Source organism: Cannabis sativa, chromosome 2, assembly GCF_029168945.1.
Source record: "Cannabis sativa cultivar Pink pepper isolate KNU-18-1 chromosome 2, ASM2916894v1, whole genome shotgun sequence".
In the NCBI taxonomy this organism is placed as follows: domain Eukaryota; kingdom Viridiplantae; phylum Streptophyta; class Magnoliopsida; order Rosales; family Cannabaceae; genus Cannabis; species Cannabis sativa.
Window position 1 is genome coordinate 12,619,489 of NC_083602.1, and position 18,782 is coordinate 12,638,270.

An 18,782-nucleotide genomic window follows, 5' to 3' on the forward strand; every position below is an offset into this window, starting at 1 on the left:
TTTCTAGCGATTCACATGGCATCATCAAACGATACAAGTCTTGGATAAGAATCTACAACGCACTAACGCCCTTGTTGATGATCCTTTACTCCGACAACATCTAGGGTTCCTCGAACAATGTGATATCTCACACCGGGTAAATCCTTAACCCTTCCCCCTCTTACTAAGACTACAGAATGTTCTTGTAAATTATGGCCAATACCAGGTATATAAGCAGTGATTTCAAGTCCAGAGGTTAAGCGTACTCTGGCAACTTTACGTAAGGCAGAGTTTGGTTTTTTGGGGGTGATAGTGGAAAAGTTGACAGATAAGCCACCCTTACTGCCACTCTACAGAACCGTACATGAGATTTTCATCTCATACGGCTCCTCGTTCAATTCTTTTGAAGTCATTGGATCTTTTTCCTCGTTCGAGAACCTCTCCCTTCTTCCACTTCGTTCCGAAGAGTAACTAGGACCAATTCAGTCACGTTTTCATTCATTTTGAATCTGGGCTCTTCTACTTCATTTTTATTTACTTTAACTTTTTTTTATTATTTTTCCCTCTCTTTTCTTTTTTTATTTCTTTTTTGATTTTCTTCTTTTCCATCATTCCTTAAGTGCCATAGGTTTGATCCTGTAGAATCTGACTTATTTTCTCATTGAGCGAAAGGTACGAAATAAATCAGATTGATTTTTCGATCAAAAAAAAAGTGGGTCCATTAAATATATTATAAGAGTTGTTGAATATATGAGAACGATCATAATGAGGCCAACTACTCTTATCTTAATTAATAATTATTCACTCACTCTCTCTAAGTCTTAACAACTTTCTCAGTTCACCAAGATTGAAAATGGCAGATCTAGCTTACAACTTAGCTAGAAATGTGTTGGACAAGTTGGGCTCCTTTGCTTACAAGGGTATTTTTCCTTTTCTCAGTTCCTCTTTTATTTTTATTTTAAGTAAAAAGTAGAAAGAAAAAATTCTTCTTTTTACTTTTGTTTGTCCAAATTAAAACACAAAAAAAAAAAAAAATGGAAAAATGTCTACTGCTCTCTTGTGAATGAGAAAGATTCAAGTCAACAAGTGAAAACATACAACTTTATTCTGCTCTCTCTGCTCTCTACTGCTTCAACTTCTCATCTCTCATGGCAGATCTAGCTTACACCATAGCTGGAAATGTCTTGGACAAACTGGGTTCTCTTGCTTATCAAGAGGTTAGCTTGGCATGGGGAATGAAACAAGATCTTGACAAGCTTAAGCTAATCACATTAGTCCTCCAAGATGTGCTCCTGGATGCTGAAACTAAGCAAGAAAATAATCCACAGCTCAAAATCTGGCTCAGTCACCTTAAGGATGTGTTCCATGAAGCAGTGGATGTGCTCGATGAATTTGAGTGTGAGTTACTCAGGAGACAAGTTGTCAAACAATATGGGTCTTCTGGTAGAAAGGTATGCCGTTTCTTTTCATGGTCCAATCCTCTTGTTTATCGTTTTAGTGTTGTTCATCGAGTTAAAGAGATCAGACAACAATTAGATGAGATTGTTAAGAATATGGAAAAGTTTCATTTGATCAAAACTCAGCTGAATATGGATCAAAACCCTCCAATGCATGACAATAGGGAGATGATGACTCACTCTTTTGTTAACCCTTCAGATGTTATTGGTAGAGATCGTGAAAAAGAGGAGATCGTGGGTATGGTATTAAAGGAGCAAGCTCAAGAAAGTAAGAATCAAATAATCGATGTTATATCTGTAATTGGGATGGGAGGTTTAGGGAAGACCACACTAATCAAATCAGTATACAATGATGATGCAATTAAAGAAAAGTTTGATTTGAGGATTTGGGTTTGCGTGTCTCTAGATTTCAATGTTACTAGACTAGTGAAAGATATTATTATGAGTGCAACTGATAATAAGGCTGAGATTAGTAACTTGACTAATTTAGATCAGTTGCAAAGATCTTTGAGTCAGACTTTGAAGGATAAAAAGTTTCTACTTGTGTTGGATGATGTATGGAATGAGGATCTTTTAAAGTGGCATGAATTGGCGGAGTTGTTGTCTGTGGGTTCTAAGAAAAGCAAAATTATAGTGACAACACGAAATAGTAAAGTTGCTTCAATCATGGGTGGAATAAGACCTTATGAATTGGAGGGCCTACCTGAGAAGGATTCTTTGTCTTTGTTTTTGAAGTATGCATTTCGAGGTGAAGAAGACGCATCAAAATGTCCTGAACTCAAAAGAATTGGTGAAGAAATTGTGGAAAAGTGTAGCGGGGTTCCTTTGGCGTTGAAGACTTTGGGCAGTCTCCTTCGGTTGAAGACTGAAGCTCATGAGTGGAAAAATGTAAGAGACAGCAAAATTTGGGAGTTAGAACAAGAAGAAGGTCACATTTTACCTGCATTACGATTAAGTTACAATGCAATGTCTCCATCTTTGAGACAATGTTTTGCTTATTGCTCAACTTTCGAAGAGGATAGTTTGATGTGGAACTTTGAGTTGATTAGTATTTGGATGGCACTTGGAATTCTTCCTTCGCCTAAAAATAAAAAGCACCTCGAAGATATCGGTGACTCATGCTTTGTAGAGTTGTGCAACAGATCTTTCTTTCAACTTGATCCTCATGAAGATTATTTTGTAATGTGGCAAGAGTTTAGAGTGCATGATTTAATTCACAACCTTGCATGCTCAATAACCCAAAATGAGAGCTCAATTGTAAATTCCAATGACGATAGAGAGATTTCTGATACGGTTAGATATTTAAGAGTTGTTATCAATGAGAATAACTTAAAAAAGTTGAGTAAGCTAAAGAAACTAAAGAGTGTTCATATTGAGGATACCGGAGATGAGAAGGATGAAGTTGTGCAGTTATTCCTTTCTACATGCATCTCAACATTTAAGCACTTACGAGTGTTTGATTTGTCAAGATTATCTTTTGAGGTGTTGCCTAATTCTGTTGGGACCATGAAGCATTTGAGATATCTTAACTTGGGCGGTAATAGAAATATGAAGAGACTACCTGATTCAATTTGCAAGTTGCAAAGTTTGCAAACTTTGATTCTTAGTAGATGTGTGGAGCTTGAGGAAATACCCAAGGATATAGGGAATTTGGTAAGCCTAAGGACTCTTACGTTCACAACAAAACAGAGCTTTTTGGCAGAAGGTGGAATTGGATGCTTGAAGTCTCTTCGTTTATTGGTTATTGGTGGGTGTAAAAATTTGAGATCCTTGCCGCATGACTTGATAAATTGCAATACATTATGTTCTCTCATAATAGGTGGTTGTGATCAACTCAACTTAGCAAGTGAATTTATTAATAAAGATGTTCAGTTGAGCCTCCACGCATTTCTTATTTATGGATTACCAGAGACAACAGAATTGCCCCAATGGCTCCAACAAGCTGCTAAGACCCTACAAAAGTTACATATTGGAAGTTGTCCCAAATTATCGAGATTGCCGGAGTGGCTGCCAAAACTCACGTCACTTGAGAAGCTTGTGATTAGGAATTGCCCAGAATTGTTGTCCCTTCCTGATGGGATGGAAGGCCTCACTTCCCTCACACATTTGGAGATTGAAGATTGTGATGCATTACAGGAAGCATGCAAACCAGAAGTAGGCTCAGATTGGCATAAGATTGCTCATGTTCCCAATCGTATTATTGGTGAAGCTGATTAGAACGAAGGAAGAGGTATGCATCTACTTTTGTTGTTGATGTATACATACATACATACATTACATACATATGGTATGGTATATACTCATATTCCCTATTCCATTGATGTTTGTTGATATTAATTAGTATTTTATAACATAGAGGAATGTATAGTTATCATGATTATATATTTTTTTTGTTATGCTAATATATGTATGTTTGTGTTTGTGTGTGTGTGTACAGGTCCTCAGTTGTTTTCCCTAAAGTGATTAACTTCATGAAGTTGGTATCTCTTTTGTCAACATGTTCAACTAAGATTTAAGTATTGTGATTACTTTTGGTATTATTTTAGCGCATGAATAATTGTTGCTACTATATTTTTCTATTTGATGTTGTATAATGTAATTATTGCTTTATACAAACCTCATGTGTTAAGATGAAACAAATCATAGGCAAAATAAAATAATGTATGCAATTTAATAACCAATATATTCTCCTCCAACCCAAAATTTGACGACTTTCAGTTAAACTCTTAACATTGTGCTTTATTTATTTATTTTTTTTGAGAACAATAGTATTGCAACTGAATTCTAAATTATGTAATATTTTATTATTATTTTAAATTAAGTGTTCATTGGATCACATGCAATGGATTTGGACCCATCCGATCCAATCCAATTATTTATTGGACAACGGATTTTGTCATCCGATCTAATCCAATTGAATTGAGTCATCCGATCCGATCTGATCCAATGGATGTATTGGATTGGATCGGTTCCATCCATTGAATGCTTTAACTGATTTTTTTTATTGGAATGGATTGAATCGGATGACTTTCTGCACACCCCTAAATTATTTTTTTTTTTATCTATATAGTGTTTTATTATTTTAAATTACATTACATTGCAACTAGTCTTAGTTTTAGTATTCTTCATAGTTTTATAAGGTAGTTAGTTACTAATAGTTATAATTCTTAAATTACTTGTAAATCAATACTCCTTTGTCTATATAGATTTGTTGATGGTAAGGGATCATCTATTGCTATTAACAATCAAATGCAACTGTAACAAGACCAGGGCTTGGCTTTGGGCTTTGGATTAATTTTACATAAATAAAAAAGGGATTTTTACACCTAGACACATCTTTTTCTATCTAATATCAATTTTAACGTATATGTTCAAATTGTTAATATTACCGTGAGTTTTTGCTGTTTTGAATTTCAAAGTATTTAGTTGCTTATTGTTCGCTGACATCATGATCAATTTTCACATTATATCTATCAATCTATGGGATTTGTAGTCACTCTTAACACATGCATGGTAGGTGTTGATGTCAACTGATAATGTCACATACCATTACCTCTTACAAAAGATACATACTGTACAATATTAGATATTAGTTTTTTTTTTTTTTATATATATATATATATAAAAAAAAATTATTTAATTATTTAAAGTGAGAGAAAAAGTTTATTAATATTTATTTATTTACTTTAAGTTTGGTTTTTAAGAGTACATCATTTACCTATTTTTTCTCTCTTTTTTTTTTTTTTTTTTAACTTTAAAAAAAATTTCGAACTATCTCATTACTCGATTGAACCTAAAAAAAATATTATTTTATAGGCACACATGATTATAGATTGTGTTTGAAAAATAATTTGTTGTTTCAATATATGAAAAATAGACTAATAGGTTTATTGGTGTATATCATTATGTTTGATTATAGTTTACTCTGTATTGGAAAATATAAACTAATAGATTTATTAGTATATACGAAAAGAAAAATAAAAATTTGTTTCAATATGCTAAAATAAACTAATAGATTTATTAGTATATACTGAAATTCCGTATTTTAATATTCCCAGTTTGATTATTTAATTAAATGATTAATTAAATGCGGAATAATAAAACTGGTACTGAAAACAGTTTTCTGTAGTTACAGAATGCAACTCTGTAACTCCAGAGAAACCCAGAAAAACAAACAGTGCATAAAAGTAAAAACACACAAGATTTTTGTACGTGGTTTCAACAATCCTTTCAGATTGTTACTAGTCCACGGGGCCACGCCCAGAGATAAGATTCATTAGATCGGTATCAAAAAATACAAAGTAATTGACTTATGCATAAATAGACTCCCTCTTATTGTATGCCGCAAGCTTGATGTATTCCACCTACTAACCGAATCTTGATAAAACTCCAAATGCTCGAACTCCCTTTGATCACATTGAAGAGTGCTTGAATCCTCCCGATTCAAGGCTTAAAGGCTATCTCCCGAAAGCCTATACAACCATCTCCCGAAGGTTGTGTGCTTGTATCCTCCCGATGCAAGACTTCAAAAGCGATCTCCCGAAAGCTTGTAAATACCCTTCTCCCGAAGGTGCACTGATGTTCTTCTTCGTTGTAGACTTGAATACAGACTCAAGACAATACAAACAACAAATAAACAGAGTAAGAGTAGAACAACTCTTCTCTACAAATCAAAGACTCTCTTTTCTAAAGATATGAATGGAATTCAAAGATACAAGAGAAGTACCAAGAAAGGTACTAAACAAAGACACTCTTTCCTTAAGATATGAAAGCAATTCTAAGTGTATGAAAGAGATACAAAACCTAGTAGCTATAAGATGTATTTATAATGAATATACATCTCATAGACAGCTTACATTCGGTTTGAACAAGACCTTAACCCACTAGAAACTTCCCTAAAATAATTCTTCAATCAGTCCAGGAATTTCCGTTTCTGTACCTACAGAATCGTGGGCAGTAACTACAACTTTCCTTTTATAGAAAAGGAAAGTTTAGCTCCGGTTTTCTCTTCAAGAAAGCTGATCTAAGAAAATGGGAAACTCAACACAAGATCAGATTACACAGCTGGTTAGATAAAAACGAAATGGGTAACCAAACTTACCATTTTTACCTTTTTTCCAAAAATAGGAAAGCTAGACAACTTTCCTTTCAAGTTTGAATACACCAAATAGGAAACCATATTAATGTATACCAGCCGAAAATATACAATGAATAATAAAATATTTTTGTCAATTAAATATGCCAAAAATAGAATTAACAATCTCCCCCTTTGGCACTTTGATTGACAAAACATTTTATTATGAGAAAACCTGCATCAAGTGTTAGAAACCAAAGCAAATAGCTTTTTAAAGATACAAGAGTATAGAAAATACTCCCCCTGCATGAAAGCTCTCTAACACATAAAACATAGAACTTTTTTTGGACGGAAAAGCTTGCAAACCGAAGAACACAACTTTTTAAACGAAAAAGTGTTAAACCATAAACAACTTTTTAAACGGAAAAGTGTTAAACAACAAACAAACAACTCCCCCTAAAACCAAGGGTCCAGAGTTGTAACAAAGAATTCAATGAATCCAAAAAATAATACTACTCCCCCTTTTTGTCTATCAAGGAGCCAAAGATAACAAAAACAAACAAGAACAAAGTCATAAATTCAAATAAACATTAATAAAAAGCAAAAGATAAAAGATTGAACCACTTATTCATCATCATTGGGTCGGAAGTATTTCATGATGCTGTCCATCTTCCTAAGAAGCAGGGCCTGACTTGTCTCCATTCTTCCCAAACGCAAGTTGAATTCTGCCATTTCTGTAGGAGCAGAAGTGGAAGCAGATCCAGCAGCAGGATCATTTGCAAGACCAGGGGAAGCAGACCGAGCCTTTCTTTGAGCAGCTTTTCCTTGAGGAGGCTTCTCAGGAATTTTGAAAGTGGTTCCAACAACAGGCATCTCAATTGATTCATTCTCAAGAATCAATTCCTCTTGATCAGATAAAATTTTATAGATTAAGTGAGGGAAAATGAGATTGAGCCTAGGTTTCTTACCCTTTCGAAGAGAGACAATTTGCTCCCAAATCATGTCAGCCAAATCAATTTTAGCACCAATTGAAACTTTATACAAAAAGAAAGCAAGTTCATTTGAAACATTTACCGGATTGGAGCAAGGAAACCAATTGGATAGGGCAAACCTCATGAGAAAGGAAAGATGTCGATAGGTGAGTTGAGACATATGCATGGTGTCGGAGAGTTCAATTTCATTATCACCAGAGAGATAACCGAACACCTTTTGACGATCAAACTCCACATCAGTTGGCTCAATTCCCATAGGAAAATTGAGAGCCTCAGCAACATCCTTCACAGTAAAGGAATACCAGTGTCCTCTGACAAAAACTTTGCCAAACATGAAAGAGTCCTCATCGAGAAACTCATCAGTGATGTTAGCATAAAATTCCTTCACAATTCTATCCACATACCCATCAAAACCGATCAAGGTATCTACCCATTGTCTTTCTTTCAACATGTTATACACTCCAAAAGGCTTATGAGCAATAACATTAAAATTTTTCTCCACAGTAAAATTCCTATTCTCATAGAATTTCATATCTCTAGCATGATCATTATAACAAAAATAATGAGAGTGGGGCTTGAAGTTATCAAGAGAAATACCAGAGGGCCTCTTTCTTTTCTGTGGAAGAATAGGATTTGTAGAGACAATGGGCCTGGAACAGATTCTGTAGTGACAGGTTCAGTTTCTGGTTCTTCACTCTCGGATCTAGAATCATCAATAACAGGAAGATCTTTGGGCACAAATTCTTCACTTGAATCGGACAAGCCCTCTGAATCATGATCCTCCTCACTTTCTTCTGGTTCAGAATCCGAGGAAGAGACCGAAGGGGGATTCTCCTTGAGATTTTTGGCCTTTGAAGATGAAGAAACCACCTTTTTCCCTTTGGATGCAATTTTAGGTTTAACCACTTCAGGCTTTTTAGGAGTGGAAACCTTGGACCTTGTTCGAGAACTCACCGTGGGCAAGGTCACCAAAGCTTGGTCGACATTAGGAGCACCATTCGAAGAAGAGGACTTCGACAATGTGTGATCGGATGAATGGGATTCATCATGATCACCCAACCCAGGTGTTGGAGAAGCAATAGGAGAGGCACCAAGAAGAGGAGATGAGAATTTTGCCACTGATTTTCGAGCTTGGGTCTTCGATTTCTTGGCAGACTTCGTCGGAGCAGAAGACGAACCAGAAGCTCCGGTTGCTGGTGCAGGCGGCGCAGGCGGAGTCACCGGAGAAGCAGACGCAGATCCACGAGTGGGCTTCTTGGATGGTTGGGCATTCTTAGTTTTGGCCATTTTTTCTTTGAAACCCTAGAACACAAACCCTCTTACACTTTGAACAATGTTAGACCTTTGAGAAAAAAAAATAGAAGGAGAAGAGAGAGTGGTGATCGTGGGTTTATGGGTAGTTGAGAATATATAACTTTCAATTTTAAATACCCAATTAAAGAAAAAAAACTGAAAAGGAAGGTAACTTCCTTACCTTTGACCCACGTGTGGAGAGGAAAAAGGAAACCAAAAAAGGTTTTTCAAAATTTTGGTCAATGTTTCCTTAAATGGAAAAAGGAAACCAACAATCCCCACAAAATCTAAGAATTTAAAAACCCTTACCAAAACCGAAATTGCCACCAAAAAGGAAACAAAAAGTAATTAATTATTTAATTACAAGTTTCCTATACACACCAAAAAGACCCAATCTCCACAAATAAAGGAAACATTCTAAAAAAAATACAATTAAAACATGTTTCCATAAAATGAAAAAATAAAAGAAAAAATATTTACAAGGATTCGAAAATGAATTCGAAAAAGAAAAAAAATAATGCCCCCCTTTTTCTTTTATTTTTTCAAACAATGCCCCCCAAAGAAAAATTGCACATAAAGAACAAGAGAACACACCAAGACACAAAAAGCACTAATCACCACTTAAGAGCAAAAATTGTGTCTAAGAACATGATGAAACATAACAAAAAAATAACAAAATTTTTAACAAAGCTCACTTGACAACTCGATCACGAACCCCCTTTTTTTATATATATATATATATATTTTTTTTTTTTGATTAAAAGACAGAAAAATAAAATAACCTTGATATTTTTGCAACTAGAATTCACAATGTCCATTTGTCTTTGTCCCTGATGAAAAAATCAAACTCATAAGAATAGTCAGAAATTATTTTATCAAACTAATGAAGTAATAGAATGAGGTCATACCGGTTCACAGGAAAAATTGACTCCATCACCAAGAATATTAAAGCACATCAAACAGTATGTAATAGCTTTATAACACCATTTTCGAGAATAAACAAATTTTACCACAAACTGTGTCAAGCATTAGTGTGTGAAAGTGTAAGCAGGGAACATTGCCCAATTTGTCAAAAAGACTTTTTCTGATAAATTGTACCCATAGGAGACGCTATCACACTACCTCAGTGGTAGCCCTTTTCAATGGTAGCGTATCTTCTACATAACTCCTAATTACATAGTTCCAACTTACTCAGAGATGGCTTTCACACATTGAGATAGGTAGCTCTATTCATCCAATGGAGCTTGAACACACAGTTTTTGAACAACATTATTCGAAAATGGTAGCTTACATAACACTGTTTGATGAACCTGAATATTCCTGTGAGGAGTGGACAATTTTCCTGACAAACCTGTATGACATCATAATATTACAACATTAGCAATAAAATAATGACTGAAATTCTTATAAGGTTGAAATTTTCTTCTAGGACAAAGACAAGACATTATGAACTCTAAGACAACTCAAATATCAAGGACTATGGAAAAATAAAAGCATTAAACAGTACAAACCCCTAAGGATTTCCTTAGAGAAATAAATCGGACCGAGTCAAGAGCTTTAGTAAAAATATCTGCAATTTGTTTGCTAGTTTCAACATATTCTAAGACAAGAATTTTATTTTCCACAAGCTCTCTAATAAAGTGATGACGAATGTCTATGTGCTTTGTGCGAGAGTGTTGAACAGGATTCTTAGAAATGTTTATAGCACTAGTGTTATCACAAAAGATGGTTAAAGTTTTCAAATCAAACCCATAATCTGCCATCATTTGTTTCATCCATAACAATTGGGTACAACAACTACCCGCAACAATGTACTCAGCCTCTGCTGTGGACAGAGAGATTGAGTTTTGCTTCATGCTATGCCATGAAACCAAATTGTTTCCAAGATAGAAACATCCACCACTAGTACTTTTTTTATCATCTGCATTACCTGCCCAATCAGCATCACTAAAGCAAACAAGGTTAGAATTAGTGTCTTTTGAAAACCAAATCCCAAAATCAATAGTGCTATTTACATAGCGAATGATTCTTTTCACAGCAGAAAGATGGGATTCCATGGGATTTGCCTGATAACGAGCACAAACACCAACACTATAGCAAATGTCAGGACGACTAGTAGTAAGATAAAGCAAACTTCCTATCATACTTCGATACAAAGTTTGATCTACCTTTACTCCTTGTTCATCTTTGCTTAATTTCAAAGTTGTGCTCATGGGAGTGTTGGTATGTTTGGCTTTCTCAAGACCAAACTTTTTCACCAAGTTCTTTGCATACTTGCTTTGAGTGACAAAAGTTCCCTCATCTGATTGCTTTACTTGAAGACCGAGAAAATAAGTGAGTTCACCTACCATACTCATTTCGAACTCCTTTTGCATTTGGGAAACAAAAACCTGCACTTCAGAGTTAGAGGTAGAGCCAAACACAATATCATCAACATATATTTGAGCAACAATCACATCAGAATTAATGTTTTTGATGAAAAGTGTTTTATCAACATTTCCTCTCTTGTAATCATGAGAAAGCAAGAAATCAGTTAGACGCTCATACCAAGCACGTGGTGCTTGTTTTAGACCATACAATGCCTTGTCTAACTTATAAACATGATCAGGAAAATGTGGATCCTCAAACTCTTTAGGTTGTTCCACATACACTTCTTCTTTTAACATCCCATTCAAAAAAGCGGATTTGACATCCATTTGATACAATTTAATACCAAGAATGCAAGCTATGGAAAGAAGTAACCTGATCGATTCCAGTCTAGCTACTGGAGAAAATGTTTCATCAAAGTCAACACCCTCAACTTGAGTGTATCCTTGGGCAACCAACCTTGCCTTGTTTCGAATGATAGTGCCAAACTCATCACTCTTATTTTTGAAGATCCACTTGGTTCCAATGATGTTCACAAACGGTAGTCTTGGAATCATTTTCCAGACTTTGTATCGAACAAACTGATGAAGCTCATCCTGCATAGCTAAAAACCAATCTTCATCCATTAAAGCTTCTTTTACAGATTTAGGTTCTAAAGAAGAAATAAAACATAAAAATTGAATTATATTGGCATATTTTCTTCTTGTAACCATGCTCTCATCCAAATTTCCGAGGATGAGATCTGAAGGATGATTCTTTTTAACCCTGGAGGATGGTTCCCTCTGTATTGGTTCAGTGATTGAATTTAAAGGATACTCGGATTCTTTTGTTGTTGGATTTTCTGTAGCAACAGATTCCTGCACAGTAACCTCGACGACTGCTTCTGAAGCTTCGTCAGGTTCCTTTTCCTCAGCAGCAGGCTTTTCAAGCAAATCTTCAATCTGTTCTTCTGTGGAAAACTCAGAAAAATCTTTTAGATCATCAACAACAACATTAGCAGATTCCATAACAGTTTGGGTTCTCATGTTATACACACGATATGCCCTACTATTTGTGGAATATCCTAAGAAAACACCTTCATCACTTTTAGAATCAAATTTACCAATGTAATCACGATCTCGTAAAATATAACACATACATCCGAACACATGAAAGTGACTTACATTTGGTTTCTTACCTTTCCAGATTTCATATGGTGTTTTGTGAGTACCTGGACGCAAGAATACTCTGTTGATGGTATAGCAAGCAGTGTTAATGGCTTCGGCCCAAAGGCGCTTTGTAAGCTTCTTGCTATTCAACATTACTCTAGCCATTTCTGTTAGAGTACGATTCTTTCTTTCAACCACTCCATTTTGTGGAGGAGTTTTAGGAGCAGAAAATTCATGTGAAATACCGTTAGCTTTACAAAATTCATCATATACGGTATTTTCAAATTCCTTACCATGATCACTCCTAATCATAACAATTTTGCCAATGTTACAATCTTTTTCAACTCGTAATTTCAAACACAGAGATTGGAAAGCTTCAAAAGTATCAGATTTTTCTCTCAAAAAATCCACCCATGAGAATCGAGAAAAATCATCAACACACACAAAAATATACCTTTTACCATTTAAGCTTTCTACCTGGATTGGACCCATTAAGTCCATGTGCAAGAGTTCGAGAACTCTAGTAGTATTCACATCCGGGATACTCTTGTGACCAAGTTTTTCATGCCATAGGTCAGTAACATTTTCAATGACAGAATGACAAGTGGCATGCGTAGTGAGTGTATAACAATTATCACTAGATCGCAGCCCTTGTAACACAATTTCATCAAGAATATTATATACATAGCAATGATTGCTATCAAAGCTCACAGTATAACCCTGATCACAAATCTGACTAATGCTAAGTAGATTAGCTTTTAGTCCTTCAACCAACATGACATTCTTTAGTTTAGGAAGCCCTTCGAACTTGAGAGTTCCCATTCCTATGACTTTACCAGTAAGACCGTTACCAAATGTAACTTCTCCACAGTGCATTGGTCTTATGTTCACAAGAAATTCTTTTTCACCTGTCATGTGTCTGGAATAACCACTATCAAAATACCACATGTTAGAAGCAACAGTTTTAAAACAAGTAGAACCTACCAAGCATTTGTTTTTGACAACCCATTTTTGTTTTTGTAAAACATGTTTATTTCCAATGTAATTAGATTTAAACATGTTATGCATGGTTATGCATTTAGGTCGAATGTGACCTTTTACTCCACAAAAATGGCAAATAGGAATGAAACGTCTTCCTTTCCCTTTGAAATTGTCAAACTTACCGTGCTGCTTCTTTTCTGTAACAACAGAGTGCTTTGCTGTAGAGACAGAAACTTGCGAGGTAGAAACAGTTCTTCCAGAAACAAAACTATTAGTGGTATTAGACACAGGTTGATTTGGAACATAACTCAGCCCAGCATGATTGGTTTGGCCAAATTTTTGAATTTTTTCAAAGATGGTGGAACCTGGATTTAACATTTTAACATTCTTTTTAATGTTATCAATTTCCTTGGTTAAAGAAATAATTTTTGACTCTTTTAAAGACAATTCAGATTCACAACATTTGAGTTTATCTTCCAACTCATTAATGTTGTTACACAAAATTTTATTATCTTTAACCAGGGAGCGATTTTCAGCACTAGTTTCCAACCACTTACCAAACATTACCTTGTAGGATTCAACCATGGAATCCTCATCAATTTCTGACTCATCTGATTCGGATCTGGATTCTTCCTTGTTGTCATTGATCAGGATATTATTCAAGCAAATGCTTTTTCCTTTTTCCTGCAAATTTCTTGACAAAACACTTGTTAGGACAACTTTTTCTTTTTCATCCTCACTACTCTCAGAATCATCACTCCAAGTAACATTCAATCCCTTTTTATTTTTCTTTAAGGTATTAGCACATTCGGATTGAGTGTGACCAAAACCTTCACATTCTCTGCATTTAATACCTTTTTTATTGTTAGATGAAAAAGGTTTAGAGGGAATATTACCAGAAATGTTACCTTTTGGGTTCTTTGAAAAGAACTTTTTATTTCCACCAGATTTCATGAATTTTTGGAAATTTTTTGCCAATAGAACCATTTCATCATCATTTTCATCATCAAAAACAAAATTTTCAGAAGCATTAAAGGCAATACCTTTGCTTTTCTCATTCAAGAGATTTTGCTTACTCTTTTTCTTGATTTGTTGATTCAACTCAAAGGTTCTTAAAGATCCCATGAGTTCCTCAACCTTCATCTTGCCAAAATCTTTTGCCTCTTCCATTGCAAGCAATTTTGTATCAAACCTGTCAGGAAGAACTCGAACAATTTTTTGAACCAAGACAGATTCATCTAGTTTTTCTCCCAAGGCAAAAAACTCATTAGAAATATCAGATAATCTTTCATAGAAATCATTTAAAGTTTCAGTATCTGACATTCTCAATTCATCAAATCTAGTTTGTAGCATGGTAAATCGTGATCTCTTTACATCAGCAGTACCTTCAAATTGAATTTGAAGGATTTCCCATGCTTCTTTTGCAGATTCACAAGATGAGATTAATTTAATAAAACCTTCACCAACACCATTAAAAATAGCATGTAAAGCCTTATTATTATAACCAAACAGTTTTTCATCTTCAGTGGTCCAACTGAGTTCAGATTTTACCTGAGTATTACCTTTTTCATAATTTTCAGTAGGTTGAGACCAACCTGTAAGAATAGCTCTCCATGCTTTCTCATCTTGCGATTTGATGAAAGCTCTCATCCTGACCTTCCAATAAGGATAATTCGACTCATTCAATAGAGGAGGTCTAGAGATGGAACTTCCTTCTACAAACAAAGACATCTCACACAAAACAAGTTAAACGGAATAACCTCAAGATCTCACTAAGAATTTAGTGACTTGCTCTGATACCAATTGAAATTCCGTATTTTAATATTCCCAGTTTGATTATTTAATTAAATGATTAATTAAATGCGGAATAATAAAACTGGTATCGAAAACAGTTTTCTGTAGTTACAGAATGCAACTCTGTAACTCCAGAGAAACCCAGAAAAACAAACAGTGCATAAAAGTAAAAACACACAAGATTTTTGTACGTGGTTTCAACAATCCTTTCAGATTGTTACTAGTCCACGGGGTCACGCCCAGAGATAAGATTCATTAGATCGGTATCAAAAAATACAAAGTAATTGACTTATGCATAAATAGACTCCCTCTTATTGTATGCCGCAAGCTTGATGTATTCCACCTACTAACCGAATCTTGATAAAACTCCAAGTGCTCGAACTCCCTTCGATCACATTGAAGAGTGCTTGAATCCTCCCGATTCAAGGCTTAAAGGCTATCTCCCGAAAGCCTATACAACCATCTCCCGAAGGTTGTGTGCTTGTATCCTCCCGATGCAAGACTTCAAAAGCAATCTCCCGAAAGCTTGTAAATACCCTTCTCCCGAAGGTGCACTGATGTTCTTCTTCGTTGTAGACTTGAATACAGACTCAAGACAATACAAACAACAAATAAACAGAGTAAGAGTAGAACAACTCTTCTCTACAAATCAAAGACTCTCTTTTCTAAAGATATGAATGGAATTCAAAGATACAAGAGAAGTACCAAGAGAGGTACTAAACAAAGACACTCTTTCCTTAAGATATGAAAGCAATTCTAAGTGTATGAAAGAGATACAAAACCTAGTAGCTATAAGATGTATTTATAATGAATATACATCTCATAGACAGCTTACATTCGGTCTGAACAAGACCTTAACCCACTAGAAACTTCCCTAAAATAATTCTTCAATCAGTCCAGGAATTTCCGTTTCTGTACCTACAGAATCATGGGCAGTAACTACAACTTTCCTTTTATAGAAAAGGAAAGTTTAGCTCCGATTTTCTCTTCAAGAAACCTGATCTAAGAAAATGGGAAACTCAACACAAGATCAGATTACACAGCTGGTTAGATAAAAACGAAATGGGTAACCAAACTTACCATTTTTACCTTTTTTCCAAAAATAGGAAAGCTAGACAACTTTCCTTTCAAGTTTGAATACACCAAATAGGAAACCATATTAATGTATACCAGCCGAAAATATACAATGAATAATAAAATATTTTTGTCAATTAAATATGCCAAAAATGGAATTAACATATACAATAGTACAACTTATACAAAAAGGATGTTGTGTAAACAATGAATGAAAATTTAGTTAAATATGCCAAAATAAACTAGAATAGGCATAGTATAGCCATATATGCCAAATAATCTTACGAACAAGACATTTTATGTGAGCAAGACATCTCATTATATTTAAATCTTTGACAAGTGCATATATTATTATCGAGATTTACTATGTAAGTTTGTAAGACATGTTACAGTCATGTACTTTGTATACAACCAGATTTGATGTCTCAACCTGGAAGAACAATAAACTAATTAATTAGGTTGTTATTTTATAGGCACACATATGTTTGAAACTAAAATTAAATTGTTGTTCCAATATAGCAAAATAGACTAATAAGTTTATTGGCGTATATCATTATGTTTGGTTATAATTTAATTTGTATTGAAAAAAAATAAAATCTTATTCCAACAAACAGAAACTGATAGATTTATTGACATATATAATGGTAGGCTATGAAATGAAATGAATTATTGTTCAAATATATAAAAATAAAAATTTGTTTAAGCCAAAATAAACTAATAGATTTATTACCATATATGATGCTAGGCTATACAAAAAATGTAAACAAAGAATGAAAATTTATTTCAATATGCAACAATATCCCAAAATAAACTAATAAGTTTATTTGGAATATATGAGTACAGGCATATCTAATTATAGAATATTTGGTCTAATCATCATCTATTCATTAAAAAAATTTATTATTTTATTAAAAGTAACCAATTGGTATCTTATCGAAATAATAACTAATTTGTCCAAAAAAATGTGTCTTATTTGTAATGATTTAAAACTTATCTATAACTTGATTCTTTATTTAACTATTCAAATACATATATTAATTTATATTTAAAAAATATGATTGAAATAAACACTCATGATATATATATATTTTTTTTTTTTAAATATAGTTTACTAAAATGGTAGCTTACTGGATGATAACTTATTAGTTTTGAAAATAAACTTGAAGGTTACTCAAATGTATTAATATAACGTTAATAATTAATTGATTTTTAAAGTGTATACATGTAAATTTTAGAAGTAACCAAAATGTATCTCATATTACATAATATAAAAGTGATACTTTTTTTTTATGAAAAAATTACTTATTTGTTTCTTATCAACATCATAAGTAACTAAAAGGTTACTTTCGAAACACAGGAAAATTAAAAAAAAAATCGGGATTCGTTTTATTTCAGGCATATTATTTTAGAATTAAGGTATTTTTTAATGACGTGGCAAGACATTATTGTAATTGAGATTTGTTAAGTTATTTTTGTAATTATTTTGTATTTTAAGTATATTTTTGAAAAAAATCCCATTTAAAATGAAATGGGCTGAATATTAAAAGGAAAAAAAAAAGGAAAATTACATGCTATAGCCTTTTTAACACAGTACATCTCATTTTTACCTCCTTTTTAAAATTATTTAATTTATACCCTCTTTTTCAAGTATTATACCAATTATGCCCCTGTTTCAAACCTATTAACACAATACTTTTCCCATCCCAACATTGATAAAGGATAATACCTAGCAATTCTGGTTCATAATTAAAGGAAATAAAATTACTATTTTACCATTTTAATTATATATATTTTGTTCTTAGTGTTGACTGAGATTTTCAATAACTTAACTAATAATTATAAAATAAAGAAAAATAGAGCTTAAAATGAAATGAGATGAAATTTTTTACGTGATTCGGACATTAATGAATCCTAATCCATGAATCAATATTATTGGGAGTTGTTGTATCAGCACAACAATAGTGGTTCTCTCACAATCGTTCCCGCGTCTTGGCTTAAGAACAAAATTAGGGATCCTTTTACAAGGTGTTGCTTTATTCATAAGAAAAGGCACCCTTCGGCCTTGATTAGCAAGGTGCCACTTAATTAAAAAGCTTAGTGAAACAAGATTTTTCCTTCTAATGAGACTATTATAATAATAAATAAAGTATTTCCATTGGGCCCAATTGGGGAGAGGACCAACTAGGGTGGTAAGTAAGGATGGATGTGACTTGTTTTTTGATTTCTGTTTTCTCAAGAACACACACTCAGTTCTTAAACTGTAGCACACCATTATCTGAGATAGTGAATAAGTCTTTAGCCTTTAATAAGTATTACAATGTAATAACAGTTCTGACTGTTAGTTAGTGTTAGTTAGTTGGTTTCTCTGTTATATTTTCCTTTTCCACTGTTTGTGGCTCCTTTCAGTTATATTAGTTAGAAGGATTGTTGGTGGTTAGCATATATATATATATTCCCTCATTGTAATAAGCTAATTAATTCAATAATAATATCCTTTCTTTTCTCTGTTTTCTCCTTTGTTTCTTTCGCAACATGGTATCAGAGCCACTTGTGGTCCGTTGTGAGCCTAAATTGCCACCGGTTTAAAAAGCCGTTTGTGATCTGTTGTGAGCCAAAGTGCTGC

The 18,782-nt window shown here is 33.8% G+C and overlaps 1 protein-coding gene across 1 annotated transcript; it reads left to right on the top strand.

Annotated features, from left to right (window-relative positions):
* The first annotated feature begins 746 nt into the window (after window positions 1-746).
* Window positions 747-4,117, top strand: LOC115721387 (disease resistance protein RGA2-like). Its single transcript, XM_030650673.2, has 3 exons — window positions 747-899; window positions 1,135-3,666; window positions 3,874-4,117. Exons 1-2 carry the CDS (start codon window positions 833-835, stop codon window positions 3,651-3,653), a joined length of 2,586 nt encoding a protein of 861 aa, XP_030506533.2. The 5' UTR covers window positions 747-832; the 3' UTR covers window positions 3,654-3,666; window positions 3,874-4,117.
* Window positions 4,118-18,782: the final 14,665 nt, after the last annotated feature.

Bases quoted from the DNA above. Each gene is read 5' to 3' on its own strand.
- LOC115721387 (XM_030650673.2), top strand. From the start codon at position 833: ATGGCAGATCTAGCTTACAACTTAGCTAGAAATGTGTTGGACAAGTTG. The intron at 900-1,134 runs GTATTTTTCCTT...CTCTCATGGCAG, and splicing joins GGGCTCCTTTGCTTACAAGG to ATCTAGCTTACACCATAGCT.